The sequence below is a fragment of the Euleptes europaea genome, chromosome 1 (genome assembly GCF_029931775.1).
Source record: "Euleptes europaea isolate rEulEur1 chromosome 1, rEulEur1.hap1, whole genome shotgun sequence".
Classification (NCBI taxonomy): Eukaryota; Metazoa; Chordata; class Lepidosauria; order Squamata; family Sphaerodactylidae; genus Euleptes; species Euleptes europaea.
The window spans coordinates 88819441-88840891 of NC_079312.1; the positions used below are offsets into that span (position 1 = coordinate 88819441).

Consider the following 21451-nt stretch of genomic DNA (forward strand, 5'->3'; position numbering starts at 1 on the left):
GCTTTATTTTAATTTTTGATATTAACAATTCATGGTCTGTACCACAGTCAGCTGCTGGTCTTGTTTTAGCAGAGAGAATAGAACTTCTCCATCTTCTGCTTCCAATTATGTAATCTATTTGATTTCTTTACCGGCTGTCCGGTGATGTCCATGTATACAAACTTCTGTTTGGTTACCTGAAACATGTGTTTGCAGTAAACAAATTGTTGTCTTCACAGAATTCTATGAGTCGCTATCCTGCTTCATTTCATGCTATCCCCATCCACAGCCCTACTGAGGATGCTCCCCATGTACATCAGTTTGTGATAGTATATGTAATAACTTGACCAGGGAGCTGCACTTTTCTCTTAAAGTTTATGACTTTATCATCCCATAGTCTTGGATTTCTGAGATATCCTTTCTTTTAGGTACAACAGAACTAAATTAAGTACAGATGAGGATGCTGCTTTTCTTTAAGTGGGATTAAATGCCATTACTTTTAATGGGATGCACATATTCATTCAGATACAGATGTTGTGAAAGTCAAGGAATCCACATTTGGATGCCGTTTTTAACCCTACCTACTACTAGCTAGCAGCTTCTTGCTCTTTATTTTTTCCCCATGAGAAAAATTCCATAAAAGCCAGACAGAACTATGGCTCAGGATAACTGTTCATGTCATGTAATATTCATTCCAAAACAGAACCTGCCAGACTATTGCTGCATCCTGACCTTGCCTAGGTCTGATTTCTGTTGTGTCTGTAAAGGTTGCTCTGAATTTTTTTCTCAGCTCATGGAAAGGGAAGCAAATATGAGTGAAATAACGTTTATGCAACTACTAAATGAACACCAGAACCCACAATTAAAAAGAAATCATAATGGATATATCATTGTTCAGAACATATCTGAGAGACATTCTTCTCTTCTTCCAGAAAAGTAATTTTTCTGACACTTGATCAGCTTTTTACCAAATGTAGATGTTTTTTAAAGGAAGACTGCTTTATTTTATACAGTGTACCATGCATTGTTGATGATGACATGGGCAGTAACATATGTTGCATAGCAACCAGTTTCTGAATGGATGGGGAATTTCTTGTTGCAACCCAATGTCTATTCAGTGTTAATGTTTTAACATTATCCATTGCAGTAAAATAAACCCATGTGTAAATCCAAATCAATAAATTAAAGCCTTACAGTAAAATAAACCCATGCGTAAATCCAAATCAATAAATTAAAGCCTTAACCTTTCTAATTTAAAAAATGGAGAAAACAAGTAAAGTACTAAAAGGTGCTTCCTAAAGTGGTTTATAATGGCATTTTGGAAGTATTGATGAGTTGAAACTATCAGGTAAAAAAAAAGTGCTTTCATATTTCATTTGGGGAGGGGCCATGGCTCAGTGATAGAGCATCTGCTTGGCATGCAGAAGGTCCCAGATTCAATCCCTGGCATCTCCAGTTAAATGAACTAGGCAGGTAGGTGATGTGAAAGACCCCTGCCTGAGACTGAGAGCCGCTGCTGGTCTTAGACTTTGATGGACCAATGGTCTGATTCAATATAAGGCAGCTTCCTGTGAAACTGAAATTGGTGATGGTAATTGAACACGTATCTCAGACAGCAGAAATAGGACATTAAAATTCAGGAAGAATGGGGACTTTGCTGAAGGAGATTTACTTCCTGTAATAAGATCTTGTCCTTGGAGGCAAAATTTAAATTTGATGGCCTATTAAGAGGTCAGATTGTGTGACAAAATGCATTCTGGTCCCTGGATTACTTTCAGGAGAGCAGATTAGCCTCCTAGGAACACAGAGGCTGGCTTTTCCTGCTCCAGTCATGACATGAACTTCTGGAGTATTATGAGTAGCTTCAGCTTTAGAATGGCAGCTTTAAGAATGCCTTCAAAGTCCTAGATCATGTTAAAAGCTTGATTTCCATCGCTATTAATTATCTCCACATTATTAATCTTAGCTAGCTGGTAAACTTTAAAATGCTGCTCACAATTCATAATGTACAGCATAAAGTGTGCATTAACCAACAGAGAATTTTTATGTTTATTAAAAACAAAATGTTGAGAGAGATTTTTCTTCTCTGAAATGCTTAAGAAAAGCAGCTGCAAGTTTTCACAAAGTGATGTGTGATGCAACTTTGAATATCTATCTTGTTCCAAGCTAGCAGCTTCCAACAAAACATGTTATGATGGATTTGGACAGGAATAAAATAGCCAAGCCAACCATGCTGGAAAGCAAATTTTTGCTGTGATCCAATGTCATCTTTCCCTGCACCTTTTCCAGTACGCTGTGTAAAAAACTGTGGTTATAGCAATAGCAAGTGTGGGTGGAACTGAAGCTTTAGCCATGAATGGTCAACAAGGTCTGTTGTCTATAGAACAGCATCTCTTCTTTTACTTCCTCCCTTAGAGCGGTTGGACCATTGGATGACAATGGGAGTAAATAAACTCTAAGGGAGGATAAAGCAATTGCTGAAAAACTAAATTAATTCTTCTCATTACTGTTGAAGATACAGGGCAGATTCCTTTTCCTGACAGAGATTTTGGAGAGGGAGAATGAGGAACTGAGGCAAATAGTGGTAACAAGGCAGGAAGTCCTAGAACGTCTAGACAAACTGCAAACTAACAGGTCACAGGGACCAGACGGTATTCATCCTAGAGTTCTTCAAGAACTCAAATGGGAAATTGCTGAACTTCTAACAAAGATATGTAATATGTCCCTTCGATCAGCCTCTGTACCAGAGGACTGGAGAATGACCAATGTAACACCCATTTATAAAAAAGGTTCCAGGGGTACCCAGGAAATTACAGACCAGTTAGCTTAACGTCTGTTCTGGGTAAATTGATGGAAAGCATTATTAAAGATAGAACTGTCAAGCATATAGAAGGGCAGGGTCCTCTGAGCAAAACCCAACATGGCTTCTGTAAAGGTAGGTCCTGTCTCACTAACCTATTAGAGTTTTTTTTTTAAAGCGTCAGTAAGCATGTGGACAGGAATGAGCCTGTAGACATTGTGTATTTGGATTTCCAGAAGGCTTTTGACAAAGTTCCCCACCAAAGACTGCTAAGCAAACTTCATAGTCATGGGATAAGAGGACAAGTCCTCTTATGGATTGAGAGCTGGCTGAAAAATAGGAAGCAGAGAGTAGGAATCAATGGTCAGTTCTCACAATGGCGGGATGTGAGTAGTGGGGTGCCTCAGGGATCGGTGTTGGGACCAGTGCTTTTCAACCTGTTCATCAATGACCTGGAGTTGGGGTTAAACAGCGAAGTAGCCAAGTTTGCAGATGACACCAAATTATTTAGGGGGGTTAAAACAAAATCAGACTGTGAAGAGCTCCAGAAGGAACTCTACATACTGGAAGAATGGGCATTAAAATGGCAAATGAGATTCAATGTGAGCAAGTGTAAAGTAATGCATATTGTGGCAAAAAATCCCAACTCCACATATACACTGATGGGACCTGTGCTGGCAGCGACAGATCAAGAAAGGGATCTTGGGGTAGTAGTGGATAGCTCAATGAAGATGTCAATCCAGTGTGTGGCTGCTGTAAAAAAGGCAAATTAGACGAGGACTAGAGAATAAAACTACTGATATCATACTGCCCTTGTACAAATCTATGGTGAGACCACACTTGGAATACTGTGTACAGTTCTGGTCACCGCACCTAAAAAAGGATATTACAGAGCTTGAGAAGGTGCAGAAAAGAGCAACCAAAATGATAGAGGTCTATAAAATTATGCATAGTTTGGAGAGAGTGGTCAGGGAGAAGTTTTTCTCCCTCTCCCATAATAGTAGAATGCGAGGTCATCTGTTGAAACTGGAGGGTGACAGATTCAAAACAGATAAAAAGAAGTATTTTTTCACACAACGCATAGTTAAATTGTGGGCTCCCTGCCCCGGGATGTGTTGATGGCTGCCAGCTTGGAAGGCTTTAAGAGGGGAGTGGACATATTCATGGAGGAAAGGGGTATTCATGGCTATTAGTTAAAATGGATACTAGTCATGCTGCATGCCTATTATCTCTAGTATCAGAGGTGCATGCCTATTATATTAGGTGATGTGGAATACAGGCTGGATGGTGCTGCTGCAGTCATCTTGTTTGTGGCTTCCTAGAGGCACCTGGTTGGCCACTGTGTGAACAGACTGCTGGACTTGATGGGCCTTGGTCTGATCCAGTAGGGCCTTTCTTATGCTCTTACGTAAAATCCTCCAGGTAGTCTTTTACTTCCCAGCCTCTTTTCAGATTATGTTTGTTCCCTGTTCCCTTACACATCACTTGAGAACTTCACTAGATCCCTGATCTTCTCACCATCTTTCTTCTTGGCCAGTTCCCATCCAGTCTCACCCATTTGCAATCAAACCAAAAACTGGAAATATAGACTATCAGAGATTCCTGTCAGCATGCAGGAAGACAGCAAACATCCCTGAGGAGCAACTTTCAAAGCATGGTGTAGCTTTTTTGATTAAACACAATACCTTTAATTACAGGAATTAAATGCAGACTGGGAGTACAATGAGGTCCTTATTGCTACATATCACATATATGGGTCTTTCTCTTCTCCCTTGTTTTTGAATAATAGATCACTTTCATTTTTTATGAGATTGACAACATGTCATGTTTTTTTTAGATTACACTACCTGTAAAATGCAGCACTGGCTAATGTTTTACTGGTTATAACATTTCTGCTGTGCAATATATTTATATAGTGATATTAGAGTGGGGGGGAATCTAATATACTACTACTATAAAATAATGCTCACAGACCTTTAAACAGAAAATGTCAGTTTGTTGATTGAGTTTTGCTGTTGTTTCTTTGCTGCTGTTGGCTTTGTTACCATGGTTACCAGATGTTTTGTTTTCCTTTTTGTTTATCTTTTTAAAAACTTGCCTGGTTCATGTGACAGAGCGAAATAATCTAAGTAAGCATTTGAGGGAAATATTTTGAAGAGGATTAAAGTCCTTTGTCATTTTGATGGCTTATGAATATATTTTAGATCGTCTCTGACTTGGATGCTACCTTATTCTACATGCTATCAATAACATAAACACTGTCCATTTAAAATCTAACAAGATAAACATTTCACCCCTAGTAAGTTTCATGTATTCCGAAGGAAAGCACAGAATCACTAGACTGTACAGCTGGAGCACCATCTAATGGATTGGTTTTGAAAGGTTCTTTACAAGATAAAACAACGACATTTGACATACTTACCTTGTTTTTTGGTAATAGCCAGTCATTTCTGCCAGCAGTGAACAGACAAATCCCATTCTTCAAAAACCAAGTCCAATATACAAAAACAGAGCCAGTATTCAAATTTTTCTACCCCATTTCTCAGTGGTATCCCCACAGCAGTTCACAAAAAAAAATTCCTAATCAAAATCAAAAAGGACCAAAAAATCAAGGGAAAGAACAGAATAATATTTAAATTATAATAAAGACCAATAAACGGCAGGGAATCATTGGTCAGCCCATTCGCCCTAAAACAAAAGGGTCATTAAGATCATGTTATATGCTAAACAAACTGCATCAGTAGTCTTCAAAACACAACCTATGAAATGTGAATCAGTGGCTCTGTTTTGCTTCAGTAATTGTCAGATCACCAGAATCAGAGGGTGATATTTATTCCAGGTTTATCTGCCTGTCTGGGTTATGAGGAAGTGGCTGAGGATGTGCCCTCAGTTCTCCAGCCACAGTAGGAAATAAGTATTTTTTTCTCTCTCTATCATCAGAAGTTTCAACAGTCAATCAAATAGAATTCATGCTGGCAAATGTGTCTCCCTTTCACCGTGACTAGCTTTAATTCCTACGTGCTCCTGGCAGCACCACAACCTAACAACATATGCTGTTTCCACTCAGCCAAGATTTAAGAAACTCATTCCTTCCTTTCAACAGAAAATCACAAAATACTGTTTTCTGAGTCCCCTCAAGTGCTCAAACCCTCCCATGGAGCATCACCCACAACCCTGCTACACCTTGTTAGTTTGCTATACTTCCCTTTCATTACGGTTGAAATTACATTGTGTCTGCCATAACAGAGTTTCTACTTCTGACATTTATTTTACCAGGATGATGGGTTTTCAGAAATCTGTCAAGATTTGTACAGATCATTACATTTTTGAACCATTATTTTCCTTTGAACATCAGAATAGCATTAGTGGCGTAGACCAATGTTTTCACTGTATCTGGAATCCTTCCCTGACTGTAATTGGTTCCAGAGGCTTTAAAAGAAGACAATAACAGCACAGGGTACTAGAACGAGCTGGTCTCTGCCATTCATATCTACTTGCCTAGAATCTAAGGCAGGAGTGCCATGGTGCCCACCAATGCCTTTCCTGGTGCCCACCCAAAAAATTTAGACAGTGGGTGGGGCCAGGTGGGGCTTTTGCCCAGCAAGGCTTCTGATTGGCAGTTGGAGATTTGATTGGCTGTGCCGGTTTTTTTTAATGTTGGTTTAGCAGCAGCTGCCACCACAACACAATGACCTTCACTGTATTCGTGAAAGTAAGCTAAAGGATCTCAAGAAATCTCTGTTCCTTTCTACAAATTATTTTTATATTCCAATATTGAATGTTGTGATAAATTGGATTTTGTTCTTCGTATTTCCCTTGAGCATCATCATTCTCTCCATCCGTTCATGTATGCCTGATGGCAATTGGCTTGGATTAATTCAGTCTGTCATCTGTTTTCTGGTGCAAATAAGCTCTTTATTTATAATCTTTTAAAATCCTTTGTTAGTGATATCAATAATGCATGTTGATGAAATGCTCCTTAACATATAGGACCTGACTTTTATTTAAGGTGTTGTTGTTGTTGTTTTTTAAAAAAAGAAATTGCATGAGTCTTCCCCTGCCATAATCCTGTTTTATTTTGTTTCTTTCCAAAGCAGATAAAATCTTGTCAAGCCTTTCACAGTAGTAACATTGATTAAATTTGCATCTTCCTTTCCCCATATAGATCTAAGGTAGTTTACAAAAATTAAAATAACAAAAATAGGTAAAATTCAACATAAAATATAAATAACAAAGGCATACTTTCGTTAAACTCTGTTTGGTCAAGATCTATATATCAGTTTGGCTTTGTCCTTATATTACACAATGTTCTTTCCCACCCAGACCTTTGTAGGACTATCATTTCACGTACTCTGCCTGTTTTTCCTTTGAAAATGGCAGCTGCATCCTTATGTTCAAATGTTTAACTTAAAAAATATCTTGGCAAAATGTCATTTATGCTTTATATTGAGTATGCTGGAACAACATGGATTTTAAACATTGAGTTGACGTATAAATAATGGTTGTGCTTCTTGTTATCATAACATTGTTGCCCTGGTAACATTATTTTTGCAAGTGGAAGGCTGGAGTTCACATATGTAGTTCTTTAAAATTCTGGAAGTTACTGGATGTTACAATTAAGTCATTCATTTTATAACATCTCACGGACAGTACATTTTCACAAATTGCAGCAAAGATCCTCTGGGAATATGGTGCAAATGCTACATGCTTTGTTCTCTTCCCCTTCAAATTATTTTCCATTGACAACACACATGAACTATTAACTGTTGTGTTATATAAGCTGAGATTATACTATGTAAGAGTTATCCTCCCTAGTAAAGCATTTGCTCATTTTCCATCAAGCTTCCTGCAGAATAGACATGCACCCTTTTCACATAGTACATGCTCGCAGAAAGAACACCTGCTGGCCCTGTCCTCAATCTCCATATATTCAAGGATAAAAAAAGAGCCTATACACATGCAATTAGGGCCCATGCGTTTTCCTTGTATAGTCCGAGTACATTTCTCCCTTTGGGCAGAACAGCAATCTGGAGAAGAAGTGATATAAATGGAGGGGAAAGCATGGGGGGTAAGTATCCTTTCTTCCAGCACTACATGTCAGTCTGAATCCCCCTCATCATAGCACTGTTAACTGGTTTATTTTTTATTTTTTACGTAGGAGATGTCATTACAGGTCTCCTGCCATCTTTGCTACTGGCACCCAGATCTCTGCTCTGTTGTTCCAGTTGTTCCTGCTAAGTTATTTTCCATGCTTCAGATATATTTATATGCTAGGTTAACCCCATATACTATATCCTTCACAGATAATAGTGATCTTACCAGTTTGTAGTTTCCTTTCATAGGAAAAATAAAAGGATAGAATCAAATGGTTACTGTGCCATAAGGAGTTACTTCTTGGAAACCAGCTATACAGCCATGCAGAAGGAACCAGTTAAGATGGAATCAAAGTTGGCTTTTCCATGATTCACAAGAAGGCCAGGGTTTGATAATAGCAAGTGGCAATGGAGAAGTGTGATCTTTGCACTAAAATCATTCTGGTTTGAAACAAAGACCTGTTTTTCAGCCTTATTGGTCCTAGCCTACTCTGCAGTATAAAGGTGGAAAAGATTCCTGGTATGCTGGCAGAAGTTCATTGACTGTACCTGACCTCTGTTACCTGGTTCTTTAACCTTGATTTCTGTTTGTCCTGCACCTGGTGAACATTATCCTTGACCCTGCTGCTTGTTTTGAATTCCATCCTAGTTGCTATCTGAATGACTTATTAGTTACACTGACAGTTCTCATTTAGTTTTTGAGTGCAGCTATGTAACATCCTAGAACTTCCAGATAATATTTCAGACATTATTTGGGCTGCTTCAGCCCTGCTGCCAATTTTTTAAATCCCCCCTCCCTCTCCCCCTCACATACCTGCTGGCTGGGTCTCGGAGGCGGCAAGTGGTGCAGAGCTGAAAGCTGGGGCTCGTCTGGGCCCAGTGTTCAGCTCTGCGCTGCTGCTGCCTCTGAAGTCCATGTGGAGTTCAGAGGCAGCACAGAGCTGAACACTGGGCTCAGTTTTTTCGGGAATTTTCCAGGAATTTTTCGGGTTCGGGTTGGATAAATCTGAAAAAATGTTGATTATCCCCAAAAAAAGCCGATATAGGGATTTGGTTTTTTTCGGCTTTTTTGAAAATTTCCAGGTCTATTAAACCTGAACCCCAAAAAATAACAGAAATGGTGCACACCCCTTGTGGCAATAGTTATATCCCTCAATTATACTCCAGAAAGTACATTAAAATGACTCATTGCATGTGAATTTTTTTTCCAAAATAAAGATTTTAAAGATTGTGACACTGAGAACTTTTGCTATTTTAATATCATTTATCTTTGATTATTTCAGTTTTAGAACAAGACTTATGCATTTATGTTGATTGCCAAAATGTAAAAAATAAAATAAAAGGCATTGTGGGAATTGGCATTTTTGACTAAAATGGCGTATTATAAAGGGGAGAAAGAAAGACTTGCATCAAACATATGCCAACAGCATCCCAATGTGCTGATGTCACTTTCCGTGCACCTGGAAGTGATGTCAGTTTGTCACCAGGTGATGCCAGGGACATTTGGGCAAAGCTTTATGGTTAAAGTGGGCACACTGATGTCACTTCTGGCTGCACAGGGAGTGATACCAGTGTGTCACCAGCATAGGGTTGCCAGGTTCCTCTTCACTATTGGCGGGAAATTTTGAAGGTGGAGCCTGAGGAGGGTGGGGTTTGGGGAGGGGAGGGGAGGGACTTCAATGCCATAGAGTCCAATTGCCAAAGCAGCCATTTTCTCCAGGCCAACTGATCCCTATCGGTTGGAGATCAGTTGTAATAGCAGGAGATCTTCTGCTATTACCTAGAGGTTGGCAACCCTACACCAGTAACATCCATTACATTGCTGGCAAGGGCCCCCACCACAACTCATATTATTTTTTCCCTTTAATCATTTAGTCTACAAGCTTAATTGAGATCGGTAACCCTTCTCAGAGCTTAGAGAATGTATGCCGTTGGGCCTACCTACAGCAGAAGCCTGATACTGGACATGCTGAATATCACGATCATGCTATTTTTCTCACAAGGCAGGATTTTGGCCCCTCTGGAATGCAAGGTAAGTTCTGTGTGAAACAGAACCTATTATAAAATGTTATCACTGCTAGATCAAGATACAGCAGGCTGTATTTCACAGATATTTCATAAATTATGCAGCAGCAAAAGCTACATTTGCCATCAAGCCTCCCAGAGCCCTCTCTTCTACCTCACCCTGTTCCTCTTTCATCCCAGACTTCTCATTCACCTGTGACAGGTTCACAGAACATTTTAGGGTCCCAACCTACATTTTGAGAAGCATTGCCTTAAATGAAGCTTCTGACTGTTCAGATTGTCAGCCTCAAGGGTCTTTATTTTGAGGACAGGTTTTTAATTCTAAACCAAAACAAAGAAATCTTACAAGTTAGCAGACTGGTCAAAAGAAACTATGGGCATTTTGAAAACAGAGCATAAATTTTTCAACTTGATGGAAGGGCATGATATATAATTCGGACAGAGGAGCATATTTCACACAAGAATTTCCTGAAATACTGAACCTAAAGTTCTTGGCAATTTGTGCAAGGAGACTGTTTTTGAAAACATGATACAAAATGGTAGTTCAACTGTACTGCTTTTTCCCCTCCCAGACTTTAACTTGTCAATTGTTAGTAGTAATACATGAATTCAGGACCCCTTCCTTCTCCATTCACTGTTGGTTGTTTAGAGTTTCCTGGTATTTTGGCTGGATGACTGTCACTTTCTTGGTCTGCTTTCTTGCATGTCCAGATAGGCTCCCTGTAGTCTTTTGGAACCCTTTTTATGAAACTTGTGTGCAAAATTAGTTGATTGGCATAATTAATTAATTAAGTGAAATTATTTAATGCTGCTTTTCCACACACCGTTTTCCCAGTTGCTAGTTTGTTTCACGCACTTAAATTTTGTTTTCCTGGCTAATGATTTTATAGATTTGACTCTGTGTGACAATAGCAGACAGGAAAGGAGATCGAATGGACTTCACATTGTGATAGGAATTAGGCTTCTTGGGGGGTACAGTTTGGGTTGCACTCTCGATAGTTGGAAAATTGTTCAAACTCTGTGCGTCAGTTTTGTCATCCCCCTGCCACACCAATCTTTACCATTTTCTTAAAAAATTTTGTAAGAAGCCAATGACAATTATTTATCTCACGACACTTTCTGTCAAAATGTTTAGGCACTACTAAAATAGTATACAACGCTGCAACAGGTTTGTTTGGTTTTTTTTGAAATAACAAAAAGTGGCCCACAAGTCACTCATCTCAGTGACTTAACTGATGGGTGATACCTAGACGCCATCAATTTAATTTTTCAAGATATTGAATAAGATAGCACTTCTAGAAAATGTCATATTTGGATATACAGTTAATCAATTAAGGCACCCTGATTAAAAAGTATTGCAAGATTAAGTGTAGCTGATGTTTAGGGTATAATCCATAATCTCTTGTGTGGAAGCAACCTATTTTTTACTAATTCTTACCTTTTCCCTAATAGGCTATGCTCCTGTTACTGGCATGTGTCATCCAGTCCGAAGCTGCACACTCAACCATGAAGATGGCTTCTCCTCAGCATTTGTAGTGGCCCATGAAACTGGACATGTGTAAGTAACACTTTAATCAACTTGATCCAGATGTATTGTGGACTTCAGAGACTGCTGGCAGTGGGGATCTTCTTAGATCTGCGTCCCTTGTGGCCTCCAAGATCTCCAAGCCCAGCACTTAGATCCACATGCCCTGCTGCCCTCAATCTCAGAGGCCTCAGGGGACACGGATCTAAGTCCAGCACTTAGATTGGCGTCCCCTGCCATCTTCAATTTCAGGGGTGGCAGGGGACCCCACATATTTTTTGGGTTCAGGCTTATTAAACCTTAAAAAAGTATTATTCAGAAAAGCCAAATAATTTATAATCCTTTTTTTGGATTTTTTGAAAATTTCAGTGTTTAATAAAGTCAAACTCAAAAAATACTGGGGGGAAATTGTGCACAGCCTTAACAAGCATGTGGATCGGGGTGATCTGGTAGACTAGACATTAAATAATTGGATTTCCAAAACACTTTTTACAAGATCCTTCAGCCAAAATACCTGAGTAAGCTTATCAGTCATGTGATAAGAGCATGGGTCCTCTTGTGCATTAAAAATTTGTTAAACAAAAGAAGCAGAGAGTAGGAATAAATTGACAGTTCTTACAATGAAGGGCAGTAAATAGTTTTGTCCCACAAGGGTATTGGGACCAGTGCTATTTAAGTTGTTCATAAATGGTTTAGAATTGGGGATGAGCTGTACAATGGCCAAATTTGCAAAATGAATAAGTGCTGAACAAATAAAATTAAAATACTAATTAACTAATTAATACTAATTAACGACTGCTCGGAAAAAGAGAGAATGTTAAAATGATAAGGCATTAAAAAAAAAAACCCCAAGAGGCTTTGTTCTACCATGTTTTCTTCTAGATTAGGCATGGAACATGATGGCCAAGGGAACAGGTGTGGGGATGAAGTCCGTATGGGAAGCATAATGGCTCCTCTGGTCCAGGCTGCATTCCATCGCTTCCATTGGTCTCGATGCAGCCAGCAGGAGCTGAACCGATATCTTCAGTGAGTAGAATGATGAAATGGAATCTATTATTCTGGATTGGAGCTTTGACAGTAGCATTTATATATCATCATTTCAGTAGGTATGTTTGGACATAAACATAAAACAGTCCTGCCAGGAATATGGGGATTCCTTTCAGGGGATAAAAGCCATAAAAATATAAATTACAATGTCTAACAGCTGTCCCAAGAGCAGCACTGCAAATAATTTTGTTTCCTCGCTTTTTAATAGAAGGTTTTTTTTGTCAGTTCTCTTAAAGTAATAATTTTGGGTATAGATTATGGTAAGAATAGTTTAAAATCATAAGGAATAAATAATTTTTAATGCCAGTGTCTTTTTAAAAATATTAGACTTGTTTGATAGAGTGTCTCTCCTATTTTTTTAACAACCGGACAAAAAGATCCTTTGATATTTTTCATTGCTGCTAATACAATTGTATTGTGTCATCTTCTGAAGTTGAAATAGGTGTATAGTGTGGATTCCATGGGAGGTAGCTCTGAATCTTGTAATTGTCGTTTGTGCATTTATAACTTTGAAGATTGACTATTGTAACAGACACTATGGGGTCTGCCCTTGAAGATGGTTATGAAATGTCAGGTGGTCAGAATGCCACAGTCTGCCTCCTCAGTGGGATGGGGAGCTAGGAAAATGTACATCGTGACTTCAAAAACTTTGCTGGCTTCTTCTTTGCTCCCGATCCCAATACAAGTTCTAAATTGCTTTCCTTCATTTGTTCCTTCCATCCTTCCTTCTAAAATTTGTTAATCACCTAAGAAGCACTCCAGGTAATCTATAAAAATCTTAAATCAAATCATATATTGAAACAATTTTGATCAAGTAACAAAACAAATTAAAACTATTTAAAAGGCACTATTTAAAAACAAAGAAAAAAAAAGCTTTGTTCCCAGATGCTAGTGGCTTAGTGAGCCTCCCTGAAACTCAGATTTCAGAGTTGTGCTGCATCCACAGCAAACACTCTCCCTGGCTCTCTGAGATCTTACTTCATGTAATAAATCATGATGGGTAGCTGTGTTGGTCTGTCAATAGCGATAGAAAAGAGCAAGAGTCCAGTAGCACCTTAAAGGCTAACAAAATTTCTGGCAGGGTATGATCTTTCGTGAGCCACAGCTCACTTCTTCATTTAATAAAGGAACCTAAAATAAGATTTCTCTGGCAGCTGTTAAAGAACAGAGAGGTGAATAAGGAAAGGCGATGCCCCCAACACATCTTTCTGGAGTTTAGCAGTGCAATCCTAAGCAGAGTTACACCCTTCTTAGTCCATTGAAGTCAACCTATCAGGGTTGCACTGCAAAGATCATAACCAATCCCTCGAGCTAGGCCTGGTAGCTAACAGCAGGTACAGATAGGTCAGGGCAGTGCAACACACAGGTTTTAGATGTTCCCTGTGGCCTGGGTGTGTCCATAAGTAGGTCTGTTGCTTCCAGGGCATCTTCTTGAACATGTGGGAGGAAATAAATACATGGTGAATAGTGGCAAGACCTATATCCTTAGTAGGGTTGCCAACCTCCAGGTACTAGCTGGGAATCTCCTGCTATTACAACTGATCTCCAGTCGATAGAGATCAGTTCACCTGGAGAAAATGGCCACTTTGGCAATTGGACTCTATGGCATTGAAGTCCCTCCCCTCCCTAAACCCCACCCTCCCCAGGCTCCACCCCAAAAACCTCCTGCTGGTGGCAAAGAGGGACCTGGCAACCCTAATCCTGAGAGAAGGGTGGAGGGTAGAAAGGGCTCACCAGGTTAAGCTTTAAAAACAGCACTCCTGACCATGTGTAACCAGTACTGGAGTAGGAAAACACAGACTGCAGCCCTCAAGTGGGTGAGCACCAATTTACATTCCAGAGGGAGTTCAAACAAATGTGGAGGTGGAGCGTAAAAAATACACATGCATTTATTTTCCTTCTGCCTTATACTGAATTAGACTCCTGGTCCATCAAAGTCAGTATTGTCTGCTCAGACCAGCAGCGGCTCTCCATGGTCTCAGGCAGAGGTCTTTCACATCACCTACTTGCCTAGTCCCTTTAACTGGAGATGCCAGGGATTGAACCTGGGACCTGCCCACCAATCATCCCTTCTGTCTTGTCACTAGGGCTGTTGAATTAAAAAAAATTCGGTATAGTTCGGATTCGGCTGAATTCGGCCCATTTAGATTCGGGATATGCTGATGTCCGAACTCCCCCGCTTCGGGTCCATGCAATTCGGCGGGAATTCAAAGTTCGGGAAAAAAATTCGGCCGAATAAAGACATTAAAAACACAACCGCGCCTTTCCACGGCTCTGGGGGGGCATTTTTTGGGGTAAAGGTCCCAAACTTTCAGAGGAGCTTCAAAGGACGCTTCTTGAAAGACCCCCCAAGTTTTGTAAAGATTGGGTCAGGGGGGGCTGAGATATGGGCCCCGAAAGGGGTCCCCCCACCCTTAATGTGTATCTCCGAGCAGAGCTTGCCGCCCACGCACAAAGCTCCCAGCCCCGACAAACAGCTGAGAGCAAGGGCGGGGCAGGTGTGAAAAAATTTGCAAAAGCAATACAACTGCAAAGCAACACAAGCACGCAATGCAACACCTTTGCAACAGTGCAAAGCAACACCTGACACCTGGGAGTTTGCAAACCATGGAAAGGGACAGAGGCAGCTAGCTATGCATAATGATCAGGAAGGGGTGGAATTTCTCCTTTTGCATTGGACTTGGGACCAGGCAGATGCATTCTTTAAGTCACCATTTGAAAACCAGTTTTGAGCAAGCATCAAAATAACCTAACTGATCTTATGAATGAGGGAAAACCTGAAGACACAAAACTGAAGCCCCCCCTCAAACCAGGGAGAGAGACTGGAGGGGGAACACAGGCAGAACCGGCAAAAGCCCCCTTTGGCTCCCCCCCACCCAAAGAAACTGCTCCCTCCCCACACACACACAGACTCTGCTTCCCCCCCCACACACACAGAAAGGAAAAATTATAGATTAAAGCCCCCAAAGGGGTCTTACTGTGGCTGTCTTCTGTTCCATCAGGAGGGGCTGGAAGGCTGGGTAATCCAATATGATTCCATTTGTATCCAATATGAGATCCATATGTATGCATCTCTCGAGGGTGATCCATTCATCCCAATAGGGAAAAGGGGAAAGCCCATATCTCGGGCCCCCCTGACCCAATGTTTACAAAACTTGGGTGGTCTCTTAAGAAGCCTTGTCTGAAGCTCTGCTGAAAGTTTGGGGTCAGCACACCCAAAAATGCGCCCCCTGCAGCCACGGAAAGAGAAAAGGGGGGAGCCGATATTTCTGTCCCCACTGAACCCATCTTTACAAAACTTGGGTGGTCTCTTAAGAAGGATTGTCTGAAGCTATGCTGAAAGTTTGGGGGCTGCACCCCCCAAAAAGCGCCCCCTGCAGCCACGGAAATGGAAAAGGGAGAGGAAAAAGGGGTGGAGCCCATATCTCGGGGGGGCCTGACCCAATGTTTACAAAACTTGGGGGGTCTCTTAAGAAGGCTCATCTGAAGCTCTGTTGAAAGTTTGGTGTCTGTACCACCAAAAATGCGCCCCCTGCAGCCATGGAAAGAAAAAAGGGGGGAGCCCATATCTCGGGACCCCCTGACCCAATGTTTACAAAACTTGGGTGGTCTCTTAAGAAGGCTTGTCTGAATCTCCGCTGAAAGTTTGGGGTCTGTACCCTCAAAAATGCACCCCCTGCAGCCATGGAAAGGAGTGAATGTGCACAAGCACCCCCACACACACACACACACAGGAGGATTTCCCTCTCTCTCTCTCTCCCCGGCCGGGCCGCACATCAGCTGATTCCTCCAGTATTCAGTCCTGACTGATTGGCCAGAAGGAGACCCAGCTTGGCCACCGATTGGCCGGGGGAGGAGAATGCTGCTTACTGACGGTTATGCTGCTTACTGACGCCCCGAATTTGCCGGATTTATTCGTGAACTCCTGAACTCGCTGAATTCGGCTCCCCGGTTGCCCCCCAGTTTTGAGTTCGGTTCGTCCCGAACTAAAAACCGCCGAATCAAGGGAAATTCGGCTGATTTTCAGTTCGGGCCGAACCGAATCAACATCCCTACTTGTCACGATTGAATTCTAACATGTTCTTTGCAGTCTCGGAGTTGTCTGCTATTGTTCTAACACAGAAGGCACAAACTCTAAAGAGGTGAAAAGGAACTAGAGCAAATGATGACACAAATGTGAAAATGAAACCAACGAGAGCATGCTCAAGAGAACAACAGGCTGGAGAGAGAATTGGGCTTATATGTATACTTACTACTTGTGGACGCTAGCAGAAAATCATTTATTTATGTACCTTGGCAATCAGTGTTCCTGGATGACTGCATTGACTTGTTTCCGAAGTTTTACTTAAAAGACAGATCATTGGCATAAATTCCACAAATGGAAATATAGTTTTTGTCCTCATCTCTATTTCTAGTGGCTTATTTTTCTTCTACTATTTTCAGAAAGCTCTTTTGAAGTAGTTGCTATGATTCTTTGTCTTCCCTCTAACACAGAACAGAATGCTGCCTTTTCTCAGATGCATATCTACTATAGCGCAATGGGCTTGTTCACTTTAATGAAGGTATTAACTGTGCTTCATGGAACTCATTTCTAAGAAATTGTGTCCTATATTTAGCTTGGAATAAATATGAACTGAATCTACTAACACCATAAAAAGCCTCACATTCCCATCTGTGGCTTGTAATTTTTGTCCAATGCAGTTCCTACGATTGCTTGCGTGATGATCCCTTTGACCACGACTGGCCTTCCCCTCCTCAACTGCCAGGAATTTACTACTCAATGAATGAACAGTGCCGCTTTGATTTTGGTTTGGGCTACATGATGTGCACAGCTGTGAGTAAACACAATCCTGCTGCACCACAACTAGGTTTTTTTCAGCTGTCCTTGTAATAGGGTTGCCAGGTTTGGACTGGGAAATTCCTGGATTTGGGGAGGTGAGCCTGGAGAGGGTGGGGTGGCTGGGTATAATGCCTTAGAATGCACCCTCCAAAGCAGCCATTTGCTCCAGACAAACAGATCTATGTACTCTGAAGATTAGTTGTAACTCTGGGAGATCTCCAGGCTCAACCAAGAGGTTGGCAACCCTACCCTGCAATGGTTTGTAAAGGCTTTTAAAACAGCCTAAGAAGGGCAGTAGGTTGGTTCCAATTCATTAGCAGTTGCACCTTCTGCCAGAGGAGGGCACCTCTGCTATCAGAACAGATCCATGGAATCCAACTCAATGTAGCCAACTAGCATAAAGTGAGAATAATAAGACTCTGAGGTATTACAAATTCATGTAAATTCATGTTTTTAAAAACCTGAATTTGAGAAATTGTTATGCTCTAAATTTATTAACAGTTTTTTTTTTAAAAAAAGGTGTAATTATAGTAAGAGGGTATAGTTCAATTCATCATGTTAACTTGTGAATACAATGAAAATCCCATTTGTGCAATGACTCCTGCTCCTTTATCTGAAATACAACGCTACATTAATCAATAGGGGCTTCCTATTGTGAACACAAATATAAATATGAAGTTGATGTTAAGGATGGCTCATCATAGTATTTACTACTTACTGTCTCCCATTCAACGTTTCCAAGGGAAAATCTAGGTCAGTTTAATTTAGTACTATGAGATCTGCTTCTAGCTCAATATATCTAGGCTTTCCTAGACTACAGTGGTAAAACACTAAGATATGTTTCCTTTCCCCCATCCCTATATTAAATGGTCATAGGATTTAAACCATAAGAAAACAAACACCTTCTGCCAGCTTCTACATTTTGATCTTCAGCCCTGACAGTAGCATCTGGGTGGTATATGCTCACTTTAAGATATATGACTTGTCACATAAAAACTCATGAAAGCAATCTGTTTTATTTCGCATAGAATTATTGTGGCCAGATAAAATTATTCTCACTACTTTTCCAGTTCAGCCTCCATGATTCCAAATAGATTAACTGTCCTCAAAATACATGCCTCCTGAAAGAATATTATCTATAGTTGCACCCATATGTATCAGTAATCCCTGCAAGTACACCTATTCATAGAACAAAACAGAAAAATCCCTGCAATTGTGCATGTCCCATTGGAGTTCCTAGGACCCCACTGTATTGGCATTTACTTTATCTAAGAAGCATTTCCCCCTTCTGTTCTATTCCCCAAAATCCTACTTTAGACCTTGGTATAAGTCAGGTGATTCAAGAGCTGAATTGGTAAATTAGCATAAGCATAATAAAGGTATTTAATGTGGACATTTACTAACTTGACCAAATGGAGGGAATGGCCAGATAGCGATATAAGAATTCTACACATGCTTCTGATTCCGCAGACAATCTGTATGCACAAAGCAAGAAAGGAAGGGGAATTGTGTTCCTTTTGTCCTGTGATTATAATGTGAATATCCTAATCCTGGGGTATAAAACAATGAAAAGGGGTGAGCAAGCATCACTTCAGGTTATAACCTACCCTGCTCATTGTTGTCATCGCTTGTCTATTGTTTCTGTTTTATTGGATGTATGAGACAAGTTTTATGAGCTGTGTTTCCATTTGGTGAAGTGTATGGAGTAAAACAGATGGCTTTCAAGGTCTTTTTGTGTGACAAATATGTTCCGTTTAACGTGTATACATGAGCAATTTTAAGCTTCGTTAAGATCAATCTAGCTCCTTAGTGCAAGAAGAGTTGGATTCCAACCACTTCTGTGCTGATAAGCATTATAAACACTATGTATCCTGGCTGTGAGTTGGAAGACTCTGCTTGTGCCTACGCATTGATAATCTCCAGTCTGCTTCTCTTTTGAGGCAAGATGCTGCTATTGAATTTCTAAAGCCACTGCTATTGACCTGTAATCTGAACCTATGTCTACTGCATCCTAAGAGCCATCAGAGCAGACCCTTATTTGTCATTCCTGTGCAGGAATGCTGACAAAATACTGCGTTAAGAGTGCTGATGACACACACTCTTTTTCATCATTGCCATCTTGGTACTTGCATACTGTCTAGACAATGGGGAGCAGGTTGGATGTAAAGGAGCTGGCTGAGACTGAACATAGACATTATTGAACTGATTGTGATTGGCAGGGGGGAAAGCAATGCACAGTTGATGTTCAGGCTGCCTTGATCCATCAGGGTTGTAGCCCAAGAATGTTCTTGATCTGCAGCAGCTCCAAACCAGGTTACAGTGATACTCAGGATCGATTTTTGCCAATCCCATACAGTAAGGCTGAGTGACTCTCACCTACCCAATCCTGACCTAGTGGCCATCATTTATGCCTTTTTAACTTCAAGACCAGTTTACTGTATCACCAGCAGAACTGTTGCTAATGAAGTATAATGTAAAAAAATTTTCAGGAAGCCTTTTCTTTATATTTTGCCAACTGTTTTGTTCATATAATGCAAATATTAACATTCTTTTTCTAGATCCAAATTTATGACAACATGTCCTTTTCTTCTAGTTCCGTACCTTTGATCCTTGCAAACAGCTATGGTGTAGCCATCCTGATAACCCTTATTTCTGCAAAACAAAGAAGGGACCTCCACTGGATGGAACCATGTGTGCTCCTGGAAAGGTGAGAGATTGTGTGCAATCTCACTTTACTGAATGTACTGAAACAATAGGCACAATAATCTGCATGAGAAGGAAAGGCCAGGTATCATTATTTAATCTGGGCCTACATGTATTTTCTGAAATGCCATTTTTAGAATAAGAAACGATTGAGAGTTGCAGAGATGGTACATTTGGAACATAAAATTCATGCTAAAGATGCATACCCCAGACTTTTATAAAGTGTCACAAAGACTTGTGGGATAAATTTTTCAAAGATAAGAACATAGGATGTTCAAAGAAAGAACAAAAGAAAGATTTTTCAAAGAAAGAACATAGGATGAATGTTCTATGCTGCTACACAAGCAAAACATTACATAGATTTGGGCACAAGTATCCTGCTTCTACAGTCAGTACTTGGCAGAGGTATAGTCCCGGGCCACAGGGGTTGATGGCTTTTCCATCAGGTACGGTCTCCTTTGGGCTTTAGGCCTCAGAAAAGCTGTACCAATATCAATATATCTAATTCTCAACATGGCCCCATCTGTGGATGCTTAAATCTGGAGACTGAAAATAGGAACAGATAAGACAGAATTTTCTACAAACCCAAGAAAAGCTCCAGGTTGGCAGAAAAATCTGAAATCTTAAAAAAATATATCATTGGGGGTAGTGTGTCTGCAAAGTGCTGTCAAGTTGCAGCCAACGTATGGTGACCCCAGCAAGGGGCTATCAAGGCAACAGAACAATCCTACACTCAGATTTTCCACATGTGAAAGGGTTGGCAGGACTTTACCTGCTAGTTTATCTTGCATTTTAAATTTCCTGTTGTATCTCCACATTGTATTTTATGCTGCAATTTAAACTGCTGTTTCATTAATATGATTTATTGATTATTTTAAATGTACCTTGGTATCTTTATTTGTTTTATTGTAAGCTGCTTTTGGCAGAATTTATGAAGAAGCAGATAAATAAATGATAGAATACTGGATTAGATCCAGTGGAAATTTTTCATGAATGGAAGGGGAGGGAGTTGTTTGCTGGGGGAGGGAGCAGTCCCCTGACCCCAAGCATTGGGGGGGTATTTGGGCCTGCAGAGGAAGGAAGAAAAGTTGATGGAAATCCCTTTTGTCAGTGGCAATTTCACGCAGGATCAAACCTACTATCTCCAGTTCATGGATATCACACAGCAGCACAGGAACTGATTCCCTGTAGCTTCCTCCTGGGTTGCTCTAGCAACAGGAGAATTAACTCACCATGTAAGCAGGATCAGTGACGTGGACCTTTCCCATATATATGTTATCTACACCAAAAAAAGGGCAGCATGAATTTAATGGGAAGGAACCATCTCTTTGGCCCTAGCTAACTGGTTCCTTCCTGCAAAAACTTCCAGAACCATATGAGATCATAGGTGAGTTGTTTCTGTGCTGATACTGGAAGGTATGAAACCTCATCAGACTTTT

At 40.5% G+C, this 21451-nt stretch overlaps 1 protein-coding gene across 1 annotated transcript in view; it reads left to right on the top strand.

Moving 5' to 3' along the window:
* Positions 1-21451, top strand: part of ADAMTS2 (ADAM metallopeptidase with thrombospondin type 1 motif 2) — a 354592-nt gene that overhangs the window by 284088 nt on the left and 49053 nt on the right. The window contains exons 6-10 of the mRNA XM_056861689.1: positions 9748-9904; positions 11350-11455; positions 12305-12448; positions 17171-17303; positions 19903-20016. Of these exons, the coding sequence (XP_056717667.1) occupies positions 9748-9904; positions 11350-11455; positions 12305-12448; positions 17171-17303; positions 19903-20016 (654 nt within the window). The remainder of the gene's footprint in view (positions 1-9747; positions 9905-11349; positions 11456-12304; positions 12449-17170; positions 17304-19902; positions 20017-21451) is intronic.